At 44.1% G+C, this 20,040-nt stretch overlaps 1 protein-coding gene across 2 annotated transcripts in view; it reads right to left on the reverse strand.

Moving 5' to 3' along the window:
- ACSS3 (acyl-CoA synthetase short chain family member 3) overlaps positions 1-20,040 on the reverse strand; it is a 219,335-nt gene that overhangs the window by 134,622 nt on the left and 64,673 nt on the right. For both annotated transcript variants that reach the window (XM_073620242.1, XM_073620243.1), the window contains exon 4: positions 1,197-1,385. In XM_073620242.1, coding sequence (XP_073476343.1) covers positions 1,197-1,385 — 189 coding nt within the window. The remainder of the gene's footprint in view (positions 1-1,196; positions 1,386-20,040) is intronic.

Consider the following 20,040-nt stretch of genomic DNA (forward strand, 5'->3'; position numbering starts at 1 on the left):
CAGTGTCTCTTTAGAACCCTTTCATACAGTCAGCTGCTTTCGGTTAAGAACATAAAGAACCACAAGACACAGATGGTCCACACCTCCTTTTTGTGTTGCACTGAAATGCATGTGCGTTGACCTTCACTGGCAAGGTGCATTGGGTTAACTTTCAAACTGAAAGAAGCTGCATCATGCTGCTCCATGTATATTGCATTACTGCAACGCACAGGTCCAAAAAGGGTGCTGATGATCTTCCTGTAATTGTTGAGTCAGTTTAATTTTTTGATTTAAAAAGCATATTCAGTTAAAAGTAAATGTTTAAGGCTAGGTTCACAGTTTGTGGGAAAGCACACAATTTTGTGCATCACACAATGCACAAAAACTGACACATTGTTTTTTCGGGCTTTTACAGAGGCTTTCTAAATTGCACCCTTATTCACCTTGCTAAAGCATGTACAAAATCATGTGCCAAAATGGATGGTAGCAAGATATAATTTGTTTTGGCGATGCTGGTTTTAAAAAAAAAAAAAAACAATGTCCTTTCACTTGTGCTCAGAGCCCATTTCACTATATGGGCTGCCCTAAACGCAATGCGCAAAAATGTGCAGTCACAGTCGCACCTGCACAGGTGTGAACAGAAACCTTTGCATGACAAAGGTCCCCAAAGCTCTGTGGGTTACCTAAAGAGACAGCACAGCAGAAGAGAGCTTTGTCTGATTAAAATCTCAGACCATGCCTTGCGGTCACTGTTGTGATGACTCAGTGAATCAACAGGCATTTTTTTGGTACGTCTGTGATAAAGTTTCTACTTCTATGGTTTTATGTATATGCATGTTTTATTGTCACTGATATCTCCTGTATGTCCTCAATATGATTCCACTACAAAAATCAAACCTAATCTCTGATATCCAACAGATCAGTTTAACACTTAGACCCGGTTCACACAGGGGCAACACGACTTGCAGGTCGCCTCAGCGAGGCGACCTGCAAACGACTTCTGCGGCGACTTGCAAAACGACTTCTGTATAGAAGTCTATGCAAGTCGCCCCAAGTCGCCCCCAAAGTCATACAGGAACCTTTTTCTAAGTCGGAGCGACGCAATTAGAACGGTTCCATTGTACAGAACGGGAGGCGACTTGTCAGGCGACCGTCCCTGTGTGAATGGGCTCTAATGGTTTTAAAACAGATATTGACATACTGAATACAATTGTTACCTTTGCATGGTCAATGCGCACTGATAACTCCTTTGGCGCAAATCCTCCAAATATTAAGCTGTGTATAGCTCCAATTCTTGCACATGCCAGCATTGTATACATTGCCTGTGGTATCATTGGCATATATATGACAACCCTGTCTCCTTTCTTGACACCATACTTCATTAAAACTCCAGCTAGCCTGGACACCTAAAAGCAAAACAATAGAACAGATAGAAAGTCAAATAAGAATATCAGTCATTTCATTAGTTTACGCATTTATTTAGTATGTCATTTATAAGTATGTTTTTTTTAAAGCAATAAAGCTGAATTCCAGGCAAACTGGACATGAAATACTATAAAGAGAGGTTAAGATACTTACCAAAGGATCAGTATGTCCGTTGAGTTCTGAGATTAAAGTAGGCCATACAAGGTGCAAATTTCTTTCCTGCAAACATTTTCATGATTCTCCCAACACAGGCAGTGCTGATGGGAATCAGCAATTGTCTTCTCCTGGCGGGGAGGTGGGGGAGGGCGGGGGAAGCCGTCCCCGCCGGGAGAAGACAGTGATTATCGCTAGCAGCTATAGCAGGCATCAGCAATAATCACAAGAGAATACGACAGGCTGGTTCTACCCAAGTACATTCAGCCTGCCCATTAACGGTTAGAATCTCAGCCAATTCATGCTGAACCAGTGGAGATTCAAGCCGTATATGGCCGGCCAGCCCTCCCACGTAGCACAGCTAGGCAGAAGGCACTACTATAAATTTGTTTTGGTGTGGCGTGATTTTCTGTTACAATTATTGACTGTAGAAAGAGTCAGTGGTGCTCTATCTTCACACTCAGCATACTGATTGGAAATGGAAGGCAAGCCACACTGAAAAGGTCATCTCTCTACTCACCCTGCTCTCACCTCAAATCAGCATGTTTCTGGTTACCACATTTGCGTGCAAAACATCCAATTGGCTCATAGCCCTGCCCCCTGAGTTCTACTGTACAGGGGGTTTAAAGAGGCTGATACTAAGTCAAATCTAGTAAAATGACACTAGTTGCATTTAGAAAAAAAAATGATGTTATGTATTATTATATACCTAGCTGCATAAATGTGTCTCTTTTATATCTGGCCAGCGCTTAGCTTTAAGTTAAATCTTTTGACAAACTAGGCACAAGAGGAAGAAGATTACCATTCCTTTGCTTCAAAAGGTGGCAGTAACTAATACACTGTATACCATTGAGCGTGCGTCCAAGATTTAAGTAGGAATAAACAATATTTAGACAATATTTGCTTATCCAGGAAAGCCCATGAAATACATTCCATGGTATGTGTCACTTCTACTTTTAACCTACCAATTTAACGTTGTTTAAAGGTCAACTTCAAAACAGGCTTCATCAGAGAGAAGACCTACAGGGATGTAGTTGCCGAGTTCAATATCTGGGCAGGGGACATCTAGAATTCTATTTTAGTATACTGCCTGCAGACAGTTCAGAAGAAAACCAATTTAATATCACCAATATGCTGCTACTATATACTCCAGTTTGGCTTCAGAATGTATTTAGGTCTTTTGTGCCCTAAAAGGAATACGCAGAAACATTTCTTCGTCTAGTGCCAGAAACACCACCACTGTGTAGTATTTGTAACAGTGAAGAGAGAGATAAAGACATTAGAGAGAAATATCAGGGTAAAGCACTAGATGTATTCTTATCCGATTTGATTGGTGTACTTTTCAGGTGTAATTTGTGTGCACAAAGAATCCCAAATCATGAATCCTAAGCATGTCCTACTTTACTTGAAAGTTACATGAAAATAGATAGCGGTTTGCACACTGGCTGTTTAATATTGAATTGGACATATCAAAGTATAGGTTGGATGTGTTACAATAGGAATGCATACATCAGAAAAAAAAATATTTTCGTACCAGTTTCAGTCTCTTTCGGAGACTCCTATCACAATCAATGAATTTAATAGAACAGTTAAAGGCATGAATACAGGTGAACCTCCTGGACCTGATGGCTATACACTATCCAACTACAAAGCATTCCAAGACACACTAGCCTAGGGACTTACACACAAGGGATTTTACCTACAGTCAATAGGATGTGTCCCTTGTGCTGCCATCTCCTCTATTATTCTCCTCCATCAATCCCCTCCCCCTACCCCTTAAATCATAATTTTTCGGTGCAGGGGGGAGCCAACGGAGCTGTGAGATGCACTTATCAATAGCGCCCAACTGTTGTACTATAGCATCTATGAATGAAACAGGATCAATAAATAGAGGATGGACTGATGCTTGAAAAGGTTAGTCCCTTCCATTATTGTGTTGGGCTCAGAAGTGTGTGTCACATAAGGTGCAGAGTTCAGGACTGTGTGTGTTGCACAGTGATCAGGAGTGCTTATTGCACAGGGTGCAGGGCTCAGGAGTGGGTATTGCACAGGGCGCACGGCTCAGGAGTGCATATTGCACAGGGTGGAGGGCTCAGGAGTGGGTATTGCACAGGGTGCAGGGCTTAAGAGTGCATATTGCACATGGTGCCGGGCTCAGGAGTGCACATTGCACAGGTTGCAGTGCATATTGCACAGGACTAAGGAGTGTGCATTTCACAGGGTGCAGGGCCCAGCAGTGCATATTACACAGGGTGCAGGGCACAGGATCGCAAATTGCACAGGAGCGCATATTGCATAGGGTGCAGGGCACAGGAGCACATACTGCACAGGGTGAAAGGTTCAGTAGTGGGTATTGCACAGTGTGCGGGGCTCAGGAGCATGTATTGCGCAAGGTGCAGGGTCCAGGAGTGCATGTCACATAGGGTGCAGCACTAAGGAGTATGCGAGTCCTCCCCCCAACCCCCCTAGTACAGAGCTCTCCTCCCAAATCCTGCCAGGTACGGGGCTTTTACCTCAAATCCATCCTCAGTACAATGGGAAACCCAGTGAGCAGATGCTTCAGGCAAGAAACTGTACCAGTATGGGCTGTATAGTGAGCTCACAGCTCAGGGTGATCTGGATCACCAGAAAGACGCCATGGCCTGTGAGGCTGGATGACCGGTAAAGATGTGTGGCACTCATGCACGGTTGGGTCTTACTAAGCAGGTGGAGAAAGTACTGCCTTTCCTGAGTCCCTGCTGGAGCTCCTAAGGGACAGATTGCAATGTGACAACAAATGCAGACCTGCTTAACAAATGCCATGTGTTGCAGAACCTCTGGTCACCAGTCTGTGAATGTCGCTGTGATGTCAGTCAGCAGAATTTGCCACGAGTTCTGACACATGCAAATTGATTTCTCACCTACTTACTCCATTACTGAAGGGGCATATGGAAACATATGCTCTAAACCGACTGATTGTATAATAACGAAGCATTACCAAGCATGTTACTAAACATGATCATTTTCATCATTTACATTATATATAGAAGCTTAAAAACACTAGGCAAACTTGATTTATTACAACTAAAATGCTTTCTGGCTCATGAACAAATAAACAATGTTGAACTAAGCTTTTTCTATACTGTATTATGCAGTGAAGTGGACAAGCTGTCACCTTGAATAGAATGGGTGTCACTGGAAGTGAGGGGAATAAAATGGTGTTAGCACTTTTCCTGAAGGACAGACTATAATTGGTCTACGGTTTGAGTTTAGTGAACTTGACATATTGTATTTTACATATCGATGCTGACAAGCACAAAAAGGATAATATGAAATGTAAAATAGAGGTTCTTTTCTACTATTTCTCCCGGATTCATACTATATCTTATCTTTCATGTAGGTATTTCTAAAGGTAAGTGAAGTCATAGACTTGATATGTTGTCTATGTAAGAGATCATTTAACAATGACTGTAGCACTGACAAGCTAAAGAGGATCTTACATTATGAAAATAATTAAAGTTGTTCAGATTTCTTGTAGTTTAATGAGTTTTGGGGATGTGCAAATGTCATTCGCACAGTCACGTGTTTATTTCCTATGTTTGTCAGCTCCATCTAGTGGTCACAAGTACCCGTCCAACAGTTCCTTGCCAGGGCCAGCACCTTCTTCTGAGTGCCTTTGGGCCTCTTCATTGGCTGGCAGGAAATGATGTCATCCTGGCACTCAGAGACTAGCCCAGCAATGTAAGCCGAGCTGCGCATGCACAGATCAGTTTACATCACCAGAGAAGACAGTGAGCAGGCAGGTAGGAGCATTTTATTGCAGAAGAGTGCTTGTCTCTTCTGCAATAAAAGACTGCATGCTCGCGGTCTCTTACAGCGGAACTTCAGTTTCACTTTAAACAACTCAATCAGTAAAAAACACATATATGACACCTAAATGTAGATGACAATCATAGGGAATAAATATATAACACACATTACAGTGAATATTTGTGAAAGTTGCGTGAATACTTGAGGCACTCATACAGCAAACGATATTATAAATAGAGCCGTGTATATGTTCCTACTGGATTGTGTATGTAAGACTGCTTTAGGCTTACACCTCTGCTGGAAGGATTACTAGAACTTCTCACATGTATGAGGTTTTAGTTGTCCTTTGGATATAGTATACTATATTTTGGGATACTTTATTTAACTGTTTAGTGAACAGGAGAAATGTGTTTAACCCACAGACTTAGGCTCCATGCACACTGGAGCTCATAAACAGCCGTTTTTTGGAGTTTGGGCATTTTTTTTTAACAGCCCATAAACTCCACTCTATGTTATCCTATATGTCCATGCACACATGGACGTTTTTGAACTTTTATCAGCAGTGGAGTTTATGGGCTGTTTTCTGAATGCCACAAAATAGCGTTCAGGAGTCATTTTTTCTGACCACAAAAAACGCCAAACGCTCATAAATATCGATAAACGCCCAAAAACGTGGCTCACCAGCGTTTAACATTTTTGATCCATTGATAAAAAAAAAAGTTAATAAACGCTATTGCAAAAACGTTAAAGATTCACTGCAAAGCTATTGGTGTTTTTATAACCTTATTTTAACGTCCAGTGTGCATGGAGCCTTAAAAGGAAACTATGATGACTTTGAGCCCATTTAAACTTTTTTTTTTTTTTTTTTTTTAAGTGACAACATACAATGTAGATGTTGCTGATAAAATGTTTATCATATAGATTGCATTAAAGCTGAACTGAAAAACAAAAACCTTCCATTTCCGTTAAGCCTTCCCGACACTGCAAGGCTCATTTAGGTTTAGAGTACTAGAAAATTCATTTTTACTTATTCCAACCCTCACAGGCTCCCTACCCACTGCTAGACTGGTCCCTTCAGCCTTTTCTCCCCTAAGCTCCGGTAGTTACTTACATCATCAAGTGCAGTGCATGGTCCATAACGCTGCATTGCACATGAGAATGCACGCAGGGGCAAAGAGGACCAGAGGACAGTGCCAGCTGCTGGGGAAAAGGAGATCAGGTAACTAAAATAGTTTTTACTGGTATCCTACACCCATATTTGTTTGCAGGGTATTAAAATTATGCGCTGGAAGCTTCTTGTTTGCAGCAATAGCTTTGCTTTTATGGAGAAATAGCAGAACATAACTTACAGCATGTCTTTATCATAGAACAGGAACAAAGGAGGATACAACTACATACACAGAGGAGTAACACTTCCTCCAGTACATTACCATAGATACACTCTACAGTGCCACCTGATGCATAGATAGGTATAATGCATACAGTATATAGTTCACAGTATAGAAAGCGACCTGCATTACTTGCTGTTTTTCTTCTAACACCCCTTTTCAACAGCATGTGCTTTGTCAAATTACATTCATCTTCTTCGGCAGTCATCTCCTCTGACGGGCAATATTGAATGTCAATAACACCTTGCTCTTGATTGTCCCTCAGTAGGTCATACTTGACGTCGACGTGTTTGGTCCGAGGATTGACCCTTTCTGATTGCGTAAGCTTTATACATCCCCGGTTGTCTTCAAAAATGGGAATTGGTTTTGACATGTCTATCCCAATGTCCTCAAAAAGTTGACAAATCCATAGAGCTTCTTGACAAGCGTGTGCTGCTGCAATGTACTCTGCTTCAGTTGAAGTTAGATCGACAGTTGTTTGCTTTCAACTAGACCAACTTATGGTTCCTTCCCCATACTGGAAGATGAATCCAATTGTGGGTTTGTGGTCTGTGCAGTCACTGGCCCAATCAGCATCCACATATCCGACCAGTTTTGGATGTGATGTTGCTGATAACTGTAACTTCATCTGAATTGTTCCTTTGAGGTATTGCATCACTCTCTTCACTGCGTTCCAGTCACGCTGACAGGGTGCTGAAACTTTCCTGCATAGTATGCCCACTGCTGTGGCTATGTCTGGTCTTGTCACAGTGGCAACATATAGCAGCTTACCGATTGCTCTGAGATACAGGTCATTGCTGGGTAGCAAGTTTTCTGCTTCATTGATCTTTTTAAAGCCTGGTTCCATAGGAGTTTTCACTTCCTTTGCATCTTGCATATGGAATTGTTCCAAGATTTCAGAAATTTTCTGAGATCGGTTGAGAAGATAACTTCCATCCTCTTCCCTCTCTATTTGGATTCCCAGATAGAAGCAAAGGTTTCCTAGCTCCTAGCTCTTTGATTTAAAAAAAAATTATTTAGCTTGTGAACTATCTGATTATAATCCCCTTCTTGTTCAAAACAGGTTATAATGTCATCAACATAGATAAGGATGTATATCTGTCTTCTTGATTCCTGGAGTAGAGACAGGGGTCTGCTTTACTTCTTGAGCATCCCTCTTTGGTAAGCACTTCATTCACTTTCTTATTCCACATCCTTGCAGATTGCTTAAGACTGTAGATGCTCTTCTGAAGTTTACACATGAGATTGTCTCTTTGCTCAAACCCTGGTGGTTGCTCCATGTAGGAAAGCAATTTTAACATCTAGGTGTTTTACTTGCATGCCCTTCCCGGCTGCAACGCTCAGAGCGCTTTTTATGGTGGAGTGTTTTATGATGGGAGCGAATGTTTCATCGTAATCTTCACCAAATTTTTGGGAGTAACCCTTGGCCAGTGGCGTAGCGTGGGTTGTCAGGGCCCGGGGCAAGGCAAGTAATTTGTGCCCCCTAACCTGCAGACTTTTAGCACTCCCCAAGTCCCTTCCCTTCCTACAATAGTACTGACCAGCCTGATTCCTACACTGACCACTACACTAACCTACCTACCTGATTCCTACACTGACCTACCTGATTCCTGCACTGACCTACATGACCACTACACTAACCTACCTGCTTCCTATACTGGCCACTACACTGACCTACCTGTCCACTATCCTGACCACTACACTACCCGATTTCTACACTGTCACTACACTGATCACTACACTGCACAGGCCACTAAACTGCACTAACCACTACACTACACTGTCCACTGCACTGACCACTACACTAACCTACCTACCTGATTTCTACACTGACCTACCTGACCACTGCACTGACCTACCTGATTCCTGCACTGACCTACCTGACCACTACACTAACCTACCTGCTTCCTATACTGGTCACTACACTGACCTACCTGTCCACTATCCTGACCACTACACTACCCAATTCCTACACTGTCCACTACACTAAACTGACCTACGCTGTCCACTACATTACACTGTCCACTACACTGACCACTGCACTGACCACTGCAATGTCCACTTCACTACACTGACCACTGCACTGATCACTATACTGCACAGACAACTACACTGACCACTACACTACACTGACCACTGCACTGATCACTATACTGCACAGACCACTACACTACACTGACCACTACACTGTCCACTGCACAGACCACTACACTACACTGACCACTACACTACACTGACCACTACACTGTCCACTGCACAGACCACTACACTACACTGACCACTGCACTACACTGACCACTGCACTGATCACTATACTGCACAGACCACTACACTACACTGTCCACTGCACTGACCACTACACTACACTGTCCACTGCACTGACCATTACACTGACCACTACACTACACTGTCCACTGCACTGACCATTACACTGACCACTGCACTGTCCACTTCACTACACTGACCACTGCACTGATCACTCTACTACACTGACCACTGCACTACACTGACCACTGCAGCCCTACACTGACCACTGCACTGACCACTACACTACACTGACCACTGCAGCCCTACACTGATCACTGCACTGACCACTGCACTGACCACTACACTACACTGACCATTACACTGTACACTACACTACACTGCACTGACTACTACACTGTCCACTATATTAGCCATTATACTACACTTTCCACTACACTGACCATTATACTACACTTTCCACTACACTACACTGATTACTACACTACACTGCACTTATACTGACCTGACACCAGAATTTTTTTAAATTTATACTGAATATAACTGCTTGTCTTATCTCTCTGACTGGCTGCTCCCTCTCTCCCCAGACCGTATCCACCCCCTCACCTGCAGCTTGTGTCTTCCATCAGTCCGGAAGAGAGGAGGGAGCCTGGAGGAGGTGAAGGCAGCAGCGGTGTTCACAATGGGGTGGACTCCAGTCAGGAGCAAAGGTGATCACGGATTGGCCGGCCCGGCCGCCATCACGGATTGGCCGGCCCCGCCCCCATCACGGATTGGCCGGCCCCGCTGCCATCACGGATTGGCCGGCCCCGCCGCCATCACGGATTGGCCAGCCCCGCCGCTATCAGAGATTGGCCAGCCCCGCCGCCGCACATGACCTAATTCACCTAATCAGAGGGCGCCAGCCGCAAATGAGCTCAGGGACACAGGAAGTAAACATTAGGGGAACGGAGCCGGCAGTGACACACACTGCCTGGCGCGGGATTTCGCCCCCCTAAATGTTGCGCCCGGGGCCACGGCCCCTTCCGCACCCCCCACGCTATGCCACTGCCCTTGGCAACAAGTCTGGCTTTGTATTTGTGGATATTCCCTTCTGCATCTGACTTTACTTTCAAAGTCCACTGACTTCCTATAGTTTTGCGGTTAGAAGGGAGCTCTGTTAGTGTTCAGGCTTTATTTTCTTGAAGTGACTTTAATTCTTCTTCTGCTGCTTTTCTCCATTTTTTTTGTGTCAGGTTTTGGCTGTTTTTCTATGTCTTCCCAGGATGTTGGTTCAAGCATGCTGTGTGTTTTGACAGTGTATGACAGCTTGCGGTATTCCCTTTGTAGTCCAAGTGGATCTTCTGACTTCAGGCAGTTTAGCAGGATCTGATACCACCTCTTGTTTTGACTTTTGCACAGGTTCGTTCGGGCGATCTTTACTTATGTTTTGCTGGACATATTCACTTCACAGCTTTCAGGGATTGGCGTTTCTAAAGATGGCCCTCATCAAAATAAACACTATTGCTTATTGTCACTCTGTCAGTCTTTGGCTGTAGGATTTTGTAACACTTAGTTTGCTCGCTGTAGCCTACTAGAATGCCCTCTGTGGCTCTGTTCTCCAGCTTGGATCGCTTTACACTTGAAATATAGGCATATGCTTTACATTCAAACACTCTGCTGTGCCCTATACTAGGCTTTGATCCATGTCACATTTCGAATGGAGTACTTTTAATGGCTTTTGAGGGTAGTCTGTTCTGTAGGTAGGTTGCAGTCATAACTGCTTCTCCCCAGTACTTGTGAGGTAGGTTGGCATCTGACAACATGCACCTGGCCACTAAGAGTGCGATTTTTCCTTTCTGCTACACCATTTCTCTTCAGGTATGAGGCCACTTCTTTGCTTATGTATTCTCCCTTATTGTCGGTGCGTATTATTCCTGGTTTGCATTGGAATTTGTTGCTAGCCATGGCAACAAACTCTTGAAGTTTCTCTGATGTTTCATTCTTGTGTTTCATCAGATAAGTAGTTGTGTACCTGGAATAATCATCAATGATTAGAAGTCAGAAGATATTTGTTCCCGCCTGATATGGAAGTTTTCATTAGACCGCATATTTCACTGTGTATGAGCTGCAGGGGGTGGGTAGTTTTTCTTTGAGATGCCTGTGGAAAGGGAGCACATGTGGCTTTTGCTTCAATACGGCACTTGCATTTCATCAACACTTTGCAAGGCGCTATTGTCAAATCTTCTGATAAACCTCTTTATAATGCCCTGTATAGCTTCTGGACTTCTGTGCCCCAGCTGCCTGTGCCATAAGTGAATACATTTGCTGTGTAGGTCATTAGAGACTATATTGGCTTGCTGGTCTGTGGTGATGAGCCTGTATGGGTGATCAACCAGTTTTCCTTTCGGGAGGAATTGCTTATTATTGTGAATTGTGCATTTTCTTTACAATGATACTCTGCTTGCCTTGTGGTGTAATGCAAGTCAGGAAGCTTGAATACAGTACTCACAGACTTGCAAAATTCTTTCCAGTGCCTGGTGGGTACGCTGGACCCATAACTTGTTAGCAGGGTATTGAAATTTTGCGCTGAAACAATAGTTTTGCTTTTATGGAGAAATAGCAGAACATATCTTACAGCATGTCTTTATCATGGAACAGGAACACGAGGATACAACTACATACACATACACAGAGAGATAACACTTCCTCTGATTACATTACCATAGATACACACTGCATGGTCTGTGATGCCTTTTGCATGAAAGAATAATGCCTGGAGCTGTAGGGCAGCTTAGGCGGAAGGCCCGACATGACTGGGTTGGGCAGGATAGGATTGAGAAAAGCATAGGTTAAATAATTTAGTTGTTGTTTAACGTTAAGGGGCCCATTTGATTGGAGTAGGCAAGGGTGGGGCAGGGTGTAGCCTGTGGAGGAGTAAAAGGGGTGGTATAGTTCCTTAAAGACATTCGGAGTTTGGACAGCATGGAACTAACGTCTTGGTCTGTTGCTAAAGAAAAGAGAGTAAGATGAGTGACCTGGAAGGTATGATCACGCAGATTTGTGCCACAGCAGTGGCTACAGGCACAACTGTCAGGGATGCTGCAGGGGTCCAGGCAGGTACCTGTATCTCCTGCCACCGATCGTCTGCATGCTAGGAGGTCAAGGCCTCCTGAGTGCCTGAGCCCTGAGTCTACCCCTAGGGTCTGCCGTCGCACTGGGAGCCCCACAAGGGACCCTTCGGCTCCAGCGGCTAAGAGGAAGCCTTCCTCGCAAACTGTGGGGGCTGGGAGGAATCCCCATCTGAGGCAGGACCCGGGTTGGAGCTTTCATTCCACCACCTGCTCCACTGCCCAACCTGCTGAGACTCAGGACCATGCGGCTGACTCTACAGGCCCCTGGCCTGATGTGAGTGTGGCTCAGCGTAGGAATGTGGCAGCTACTGGTGCCGGCCAGTTACCGGGGTTGGCTGGGACTATCCGCGGGAGAAACTGAGGTTCCAGGAGATCCTCCGTCGTGCCTACCTCTTCACAGGACCTGTTGGCGGCAGCTGCTGCCCGGCCCATGTGAAAAGAGTGCTCGGCAGGATCGGAAGAACATGAGTGGACATAGAGCGTCTCCCAAGGATGACGTCATCTGCCGGAGCCCGACGGTCTGAAGGGGAGCCGTCCTAAAAAGAAGCAGCTAGGTTCTTGTTTAGTGGGTTTTCTGAAGGTTTATGGATCCCTTGCACCTTGTCTGTTGTCCCCCTGGTGTCTGGTAATTTAGGGTCATCTAAGCTACATTCCACTGTGGTTTCCGAGAAACTCCACAAGGAAGTTTCTTTGGGTCGGATGTCGGGTCCCTTTTCTTCTCCTCCATGAGTGGATTTGGTGGTGTCCCCTTTAGGTGTGGTTCCAAAAATGGAACCCAATATGTTTAGGCTTATCCACCATCTTTCTCATCCTCAAGGTGGTTCAGTCAATTGACCCTGTGCTGTGTGCGGTGTCATATGCATCCTATGACAAAGCTGTGGCCTGGGTTTGTGGGTTTGGACTGGGTCCCCTTATGGCCAAGACAGACATTGAGGCTGCCTTTCGCCTGCTGCCGGTACACACAAGTAGTTTTCATTTGCTGGGTTGTTTTCGGCAAGATGAGTATTTTGTAGATCACTGTTTGCTCATGGGTTGCCCAATTTCATACTCACTGTTTGAAACGTTTAGCTCTTTCCTGGAATGGGTTAAGGATGTTTTGGGTTGGTCTTCTATTCTCCATTATCTGGATGACTTTTTGGTGATTGGTCCTCCTGGGGATTTGACTTGCATGACGTTGACTACGATACAGCACATTTTCCTATTTTGGGGTGCCCCTGACACCTGACAAAACTGAAGGTCCTTGTACGGAATTTAGTTTTCTGGGCATAGTTATTGATACTATGACAATGGAATGTCCTTTACTGCTCGACAAGCTGATAGATCTGTGTGGGACCATTGATGGGGCCTTGGGTTGTAAAAAAAATCCAACTCCGTGCTCAATTTAGGGGTAGTTCAGGCTATCAATAGCATCACCGCTTCTTCTCCACCAGTTATTCGATTGCTTAGACATTTGGTGTTAGAGAGTTTGCAACCTAATTCTTTTTTCTACGCTGTTCCCGTGCCGTGGATTGTTAACACTGTGGCTGATGCTTTATCTCGATTCCAGTGGGACAAGTTCCATCAGTTGGCACCGGAAGCAGGGCGGCATGGAATCCCCTGCCCCGAGCATTTGTAGACCATCGCCTTGCCACAGTAGCTGGTTTGCTACGCAATTGAGTAAGTTTTTCCACGTGGATGGCATACAAAAAAAGTTTGGTTTGCTTGGTATGATTTGGTAAGTTCCGTGGGGGGTTGTTTCGGGACAAAGATAGGTTACATATTTTGCTTTATTTTATAGGGATTAACTTTGAAGAAGGGGTTTCTGTGTCGTCGCTGAACCGCAAACTGGCCGGTTTGGCATTTTTGTTTAAATTGTCAGGATTTTCTGATGTTACCAAACACTTTTTGGTTAAAAAAGCCATGAAGGTATATAGGAAGGATAGACTGGTTCCCGATTCAAGACGCCCTGTTTCCTTTGCAATTCTAGGGTGTATTTTGGAACAGTCGCCCATCGTCTGTTCCTCCTATGAAGCAGTCCTTTTTAAAACAGCGTTTGTTCTGGCCTTTTTCGGTGCATTATGCATAGGGGAGTTGGTAAGTGCCTCTAAGTGGGGTGTGGGTGGTTTGGCTTTTGATGATGTGCTAGTGCAAGGTGACAAGGTTCACTTGCGGATCCAGAGGTCCAAGACTGATCAGCGAGAGGCTCATGTCGAATGGGGTGTGGTTCCTCGATCTTTAGCTTGTCCGGTGAGAATTGTACACGAGTAGTTAAATTCTAGGCCTGTGGGATCAGGTCCTTTCTTGATACATGCAGATGATTCTGCTTTATCTAGATATCAGTTTACTTCAGTTTTTCGTAAATGTTTGCTGTCAAGTGGCATAAAGGCAGGGGATTATTTATTACATTCCTTTAGAATTGGTGCCGCTACTGAAGTGTCCTGTTGGAGTTTGAGTGAGCAAGCTTTTCAGCAGATCGCTGGGAGTCTCTCAGCATTTCTGCTTATATATTCATCCTCACCTGTTACAGCACAGAGAGGTTAGCATTGGGTGGGAATGTTGTGTTTTAAGGCTGGTGAGGTGGTGAACATGTCATTTCCCATGTTGTTCTTTGTAAGTTTTCAGTGTATGTATGGTTATGAAGGGGCAAGTGCAGTTGCTTTGCAAGTCTTACTTATTTTATCTTTCAGGCTCGTCGGAATGCTTGGTCTGGATCCTCGGGCTCTCATATGTATTTTGGGGTGCCAAGAGGGCAGATGTGAGACCAGAGGGCCGACAGTTGGACTTTGAGATGAGAAGTCAGGGTGCAGTGGATTGGTATACCAGAAATGTTGTGGTCTCGTGTTCTACCTGAGGTTCACCGATATGCTAGGCTTGATAGACTCCCTGACATTCTCCTCTTACATGCTGGGGGGAATGATTTGGGGATGCGCTCAGTGAGGGAATTGGTCAGCGATATAAAGTTTGACTTCTTAAGATTGAGGTTGTTGTTTCCGGATACCATATTAGTGTGGTCAGACATTGTGTCCAAGACATGTTGGCGCATGTCTCGTTCCATTGATAGGTCACATAAGGCAAGGATCTAGGCCAATAAAGCAGTGGCCAGGTTCTTTATCAGGAATGGGGGCATCGCGGTTCACCATTTGGAACTAGAGCAGGACACCGAGTTGTATCTGAGGGGTGATGGAGTTCATCTGAATGCCATTAGTATAGACATATGGACGTTATGCCTTCAGGATGGCATACAGCGTGCCCTGTGGGTGTGGAGGGCCACCCAAGTGTAAGGTTTCATGCTTGGGTGTGTCTGGCAGGGGTCTCAGGGTCTAGGAAGGCAGTGACGGTTAAAAGTTTGGAGAAGGTGGGGCCCATCTCAGGTATGGATGTACTTGAAGTCTATTATGATGGTGGATACAGCCAGTCGGTTGAATACAAGTTGCCTTGTAAAGTAATTTTAATTACTGTACTGGGATTGGGTTAAGGTTTAATTATGTAAATGAAGAATAAATATATATTCGAACGTCCATGCTTACTCATCCATTCGGGTTTGCTAGAAGCTGTTGTTCATTGTGAATTTCTGAGATTTGGCAGAGGAATGCATCCCTAAGCTGTGGATCACCACACACGCTTCTGACCTATGTGGATCTGTTGGTTAAATAGATTTTCTCAGCACTGAAGTCTCTGCAAGCCCTAATCACAGAAAATAGCAGGAGAATTAATTTTGTCCAGTCTTTTGTACCTACAAAAAATACATAATACATAACTTTTTACGTCCATTGGTGTATAGCGATCATCTCCTGGGAGTGTGCCACAGAAGGTGCTCTTCATTGATGTTTCTGTTGCTCTACTAAGCCTGTTCTGACACCCCTGAGTAAGGGCGGTCACAGGCTTTCTGGTAAGCCTCCATTGTTTATTGAAATGTGATCGGCAGCACAAGTGGTGGAAAACATAGACCCAGGGTCTCGCATTGGGGATTTTTTTAATTTGGATACTTTCACTTATGAACTGTTTTTGTCACCTTTTTTTGTGTTTAAATGCCCGTATTTCTGCGAATGCAGTAATCACACATGGACTATTTTCCTTTGGATGTTTTTATTTGCACCTGATTTTGATCACTAATGATACATTGTTAACATATTGTATACATGGTAATTGTACACATCATTTTTATTTTGTACTATTGGTATATTATCTGGTGCTGCACTCCTATTTTTATTTATATCTTTTGTGCCCTATATCGGGGTTATAGTGCTTGGCTGCAGGATATCCTTCACGGTTCTTTTTAAAAAAAAATTCACATTTATCATGCACCTAACGCAATTCTCCTTTTTTTTAATTGGTGTTGGTAATGACTGGAGCACAGGCAGGTGTATGCAGGCTGAATCAGGCACCGGAGAACAAGTCCAGAACAGGTGCTGATGCAGAAGCATCGTCAGATGCAGGCAGGGTTGGCAACAGGCTGGCAACAAGGTGGTAGAAGGAATAGGCAGGAGTGCAATCAAAGACCAGCCAGGGTCAGATGCAGGCAGATAACAGGAGCAGTCCGGAGCAAGCCGGGTAGGTCAACAGGAACTGGTACAGGCAACAAGACACAGGAAACACTGTAGACCAGACAGCATTGATCTTGGGGATTGAGCCAGTTTAAATAGCCCCTTTGGCCCCAAGGGCTGTCACCAGGCGCACGCACGTGCTACCGTGCGCACTTGTGGTGGCATCCCGTTCTGTATTGGCACACGTGCATGCAAACGCGCCCATGTTGCTCTTCTCAATGGGACATGGAGCACAGGGGATCTTCTCAGTCTGCCATCTTGGTTGCTGGCATGCTCTTCCTGACACTGCCCCCTCCCAGTGAGCAGCCTTAGGATGCACAACCAGGCCAACATAACAGGATGAGCGCTCTTGAACGCCTGGATCAGTCTTTTGGCTTGAATATTGCCTTCAGGTTCCCAAGAGTTTTCTTCTGGCCCATACCCTTTCCACTTTATCAGGAACTGAATTTGGTTATTCCTCTTCCTGCAATTCAAAATTGCTTCCACTTCAAATTCTTCCTCCCCATTGACTACTGGCTCAGTTGGACCAACATTTCGTACAGGGAAGGAATTGGGAAAAGCAGGTTTCAGCAAGGTCACATGAAAAACGGGATGAATCCTGAAAGATTCCGGGTAGATCAACAGGAACTGGTACAGGCAACGGATAGCACGAGAGACAGGAAACGCTGTAGACCAGACAGCATTGATCTTGGGGAATGAGCCAGTTTAAATAGACCCTTTGGTGCCAAGGGCTGTCACCAGGCACGCATGCAAGCTCGCGCACGCACGCACACTTGTGGTCGCATCCTGTTCTCTATTGGCACGCGTGCACGCAAACGCGCCCGTGCTGCTCTTCTCAATGGGACATGGAGCACAGGGGATCTTCTCCGGCTGCCATCTTGGTTGCTGGAATGCCCTTCCTGAAAGGTCTTTTGAAATAAAAGGACCCGCTGGGCCCCATTCCACAGCATATTTTAAAGATAATATCTAGGTTGGCAAAGGCATTGCAAAGGATTAATATCCCGTGTGGTTGAGGGACATATTGAAATGACTGTTTTTGTGCCCCCAAGTCAGCTTTAATACTGACTAAGCTTTTCTAATAAAATTCTAATCGGAAGACAGCTGACCATTACAATAATCTTACTAATGAGTCATATGCAAGGGTTATGACAGCTCAGGGATTTATGTAGAGGTTATTGCTACAACAGTTTCATAGGACTGAAAAATAAGCACAGGGGAAACAAAAATCATTTTAATAGCAAGAGAAGTCAGTATGAAGCTTGCATATACATATCACAGCCAACATGTAATACCTGTAAACAGGTTTAGATTAGAAGGTACCACTGACTACACCAAAGGACTGCAGGGCAGAACCATTAGATGAAAAACTCATCAGTAGGATTACAAACTTTTGGATGACAGCTCATTACAGTAAAAAAGCAAGGAGTCTCACTGAACAACACACACACACATTACATGGGCAGCACAGTGGCTAAGCGGCTAGCACTTCCACCTAGCAGCACTAGGGTCTCGGTTCAAATTCCAATCACAGCACTACCTGTCTGGAGTTTGCATGTTCTCCCTGTGCCTGCGTGGGTTTCCTCCGGGTACTCTGGTTTCCTCTCACACTCCAAAGACAAGCTGGTAGGTTAATTAGCTCCTGTCTAAATTGGCCCTGGTATGTGTATAAATGTGAGTTAGGGACCTTAGATTGTAAGCTACTTGAGGGCAGGGACTGATGTGAATGTATGATATATATGTAAAGCACTGTGCAACTTGACGTTTCTATATAAGTACCTGTAATAAAAAAAATTACATTTGTACACAGATTATATTAAAATAAAAAAAAATGCATGGACATGGATCAATGTATTATTTTAAATCCTTTAGTAGTTTTGTAAACATTAGTAAAACCTGTAGGTGATGGGAACAAAAACCTACGTGTGACTACCAGGGATTCTTATAAATACCCAATATCTATTCTTCCGCACACCATGTATAAAAAAAAGAGTTAGGTTAGCACACCACTAAATAGTGTATGACAACTGTCAGGTTCCTACAATAGAGAACGGTTGCTAGCATACACTAGCCAGTGCAAGGAATAAGGCCTCTTGGGCACGGATGTAATAATTTACTAATGTTTATACTCAGGATCTTGTTGACAGAAAAATCCTAAATAAAATGTTCTGTAAAGACCTTGTGCAAACACGCGAAAACATGCGACTGTAACATGTGTGAAATTCTTCTTCATACCCTTCTAGCTGCTACTGTCCCAATATACACCTATAACGTATATTACTGCACTCAAATTTTCTATTTTTAATTTACGTCTCTGTACTTATCGCTGTATTATTGACCCTTATGCAGCACCCATGTTCAGATCAGTAAGAAACATGGCCTTGTTTACGCCCGTGTGCAAAAGGCCTAACAGTTTCTCTAGAAGACTGTCAGCACAGCAAAGATCAGACAACAGTTCTGGCTGATTTTTTGTTTTCTGGAACAGTGCCAGGACAAGATCATCCAGTGCCCAGGGCAGAAAAGCCAAATTACCCCCCCCCCCCTCTTTTCATTATGAACAAGCTCAGGAGGAGGCGGAGAGAGAGAGCACAGCCCGCACCTCTTCCTTTCCTCACCGCTTCCAGCGCTGGGCTGACAAAAGTATTGATCTGCCATCACTACTCAGGTCAGCCTTATAGTAAAAAGAACTTGTGGCTCCCCCATCCCTACAATACATGCTGCGCCCAGGGCAGCAATCCCTTCTGTCCACCCCTTGTCCCGGCCCTGTTCTGGAGAATAGGCTAATGTGATGCCAACTGCAATAGTTTATTCATACCTACAGCAGTGAAAAGAGAATTCCCTACCACAGAAAACCTAATCTTAAAAACAGAATTATAATATATTGCAGCTTACATGTCCTTAGATGTGGTGGCAGCATTACCTTTATCTATTTTTTTAACCATGTAAATAACACACTTCCTGCCCTCGTACGGCTATGTCACTCATTCCACTGCATCGAAGAAGGCAGCTATGGATGTCACGTGCCTACCTTTGTTCACTTCCATTACATGAAGGTTAATGAGATTAGTAGTTTTCACAAAAAAAAAAAAAAAAAAAGATAGTTTTTTCTGTTTGCTCAGCTCACAAAAAGCAACAAAGACACTTAATTTATGGCTATACCATCAAGAAAGTTCTGTACTTTATGAAAATAGACTGAAAAATGGAAACAAATGCAGCAACCGATTCTAAGGACTGTAAGCTGCAAAATATTACACTTTGGTAGTGATAAGCTGAATTCTAACTGCAACTAATGTAGAAAGTCCATAAAACAAGTGTGCTGTTCATTACTAAATGTGAAAATATTTGCAAAACATACAGTGGGCAGATATGGGGAGCACAGAGGTACAAGTAACAATTGGAACATTTTGT

The sequence above is a fragment of the Aquarana catesbeiana genome, linkage group LG03 (genome assembly GCF_042186555.1).
Source record: "Aquarana catesbeiana isolate 2022-GZ linkage group LG03, ASM4218655v1, whole genome shotgun sequence".
Lineage (NCBI taxonomy): Eukaryota > Metazoa > Chordata > Amphibia > Anura > Ranidae > Aquarana > Aquarana catesbeiana.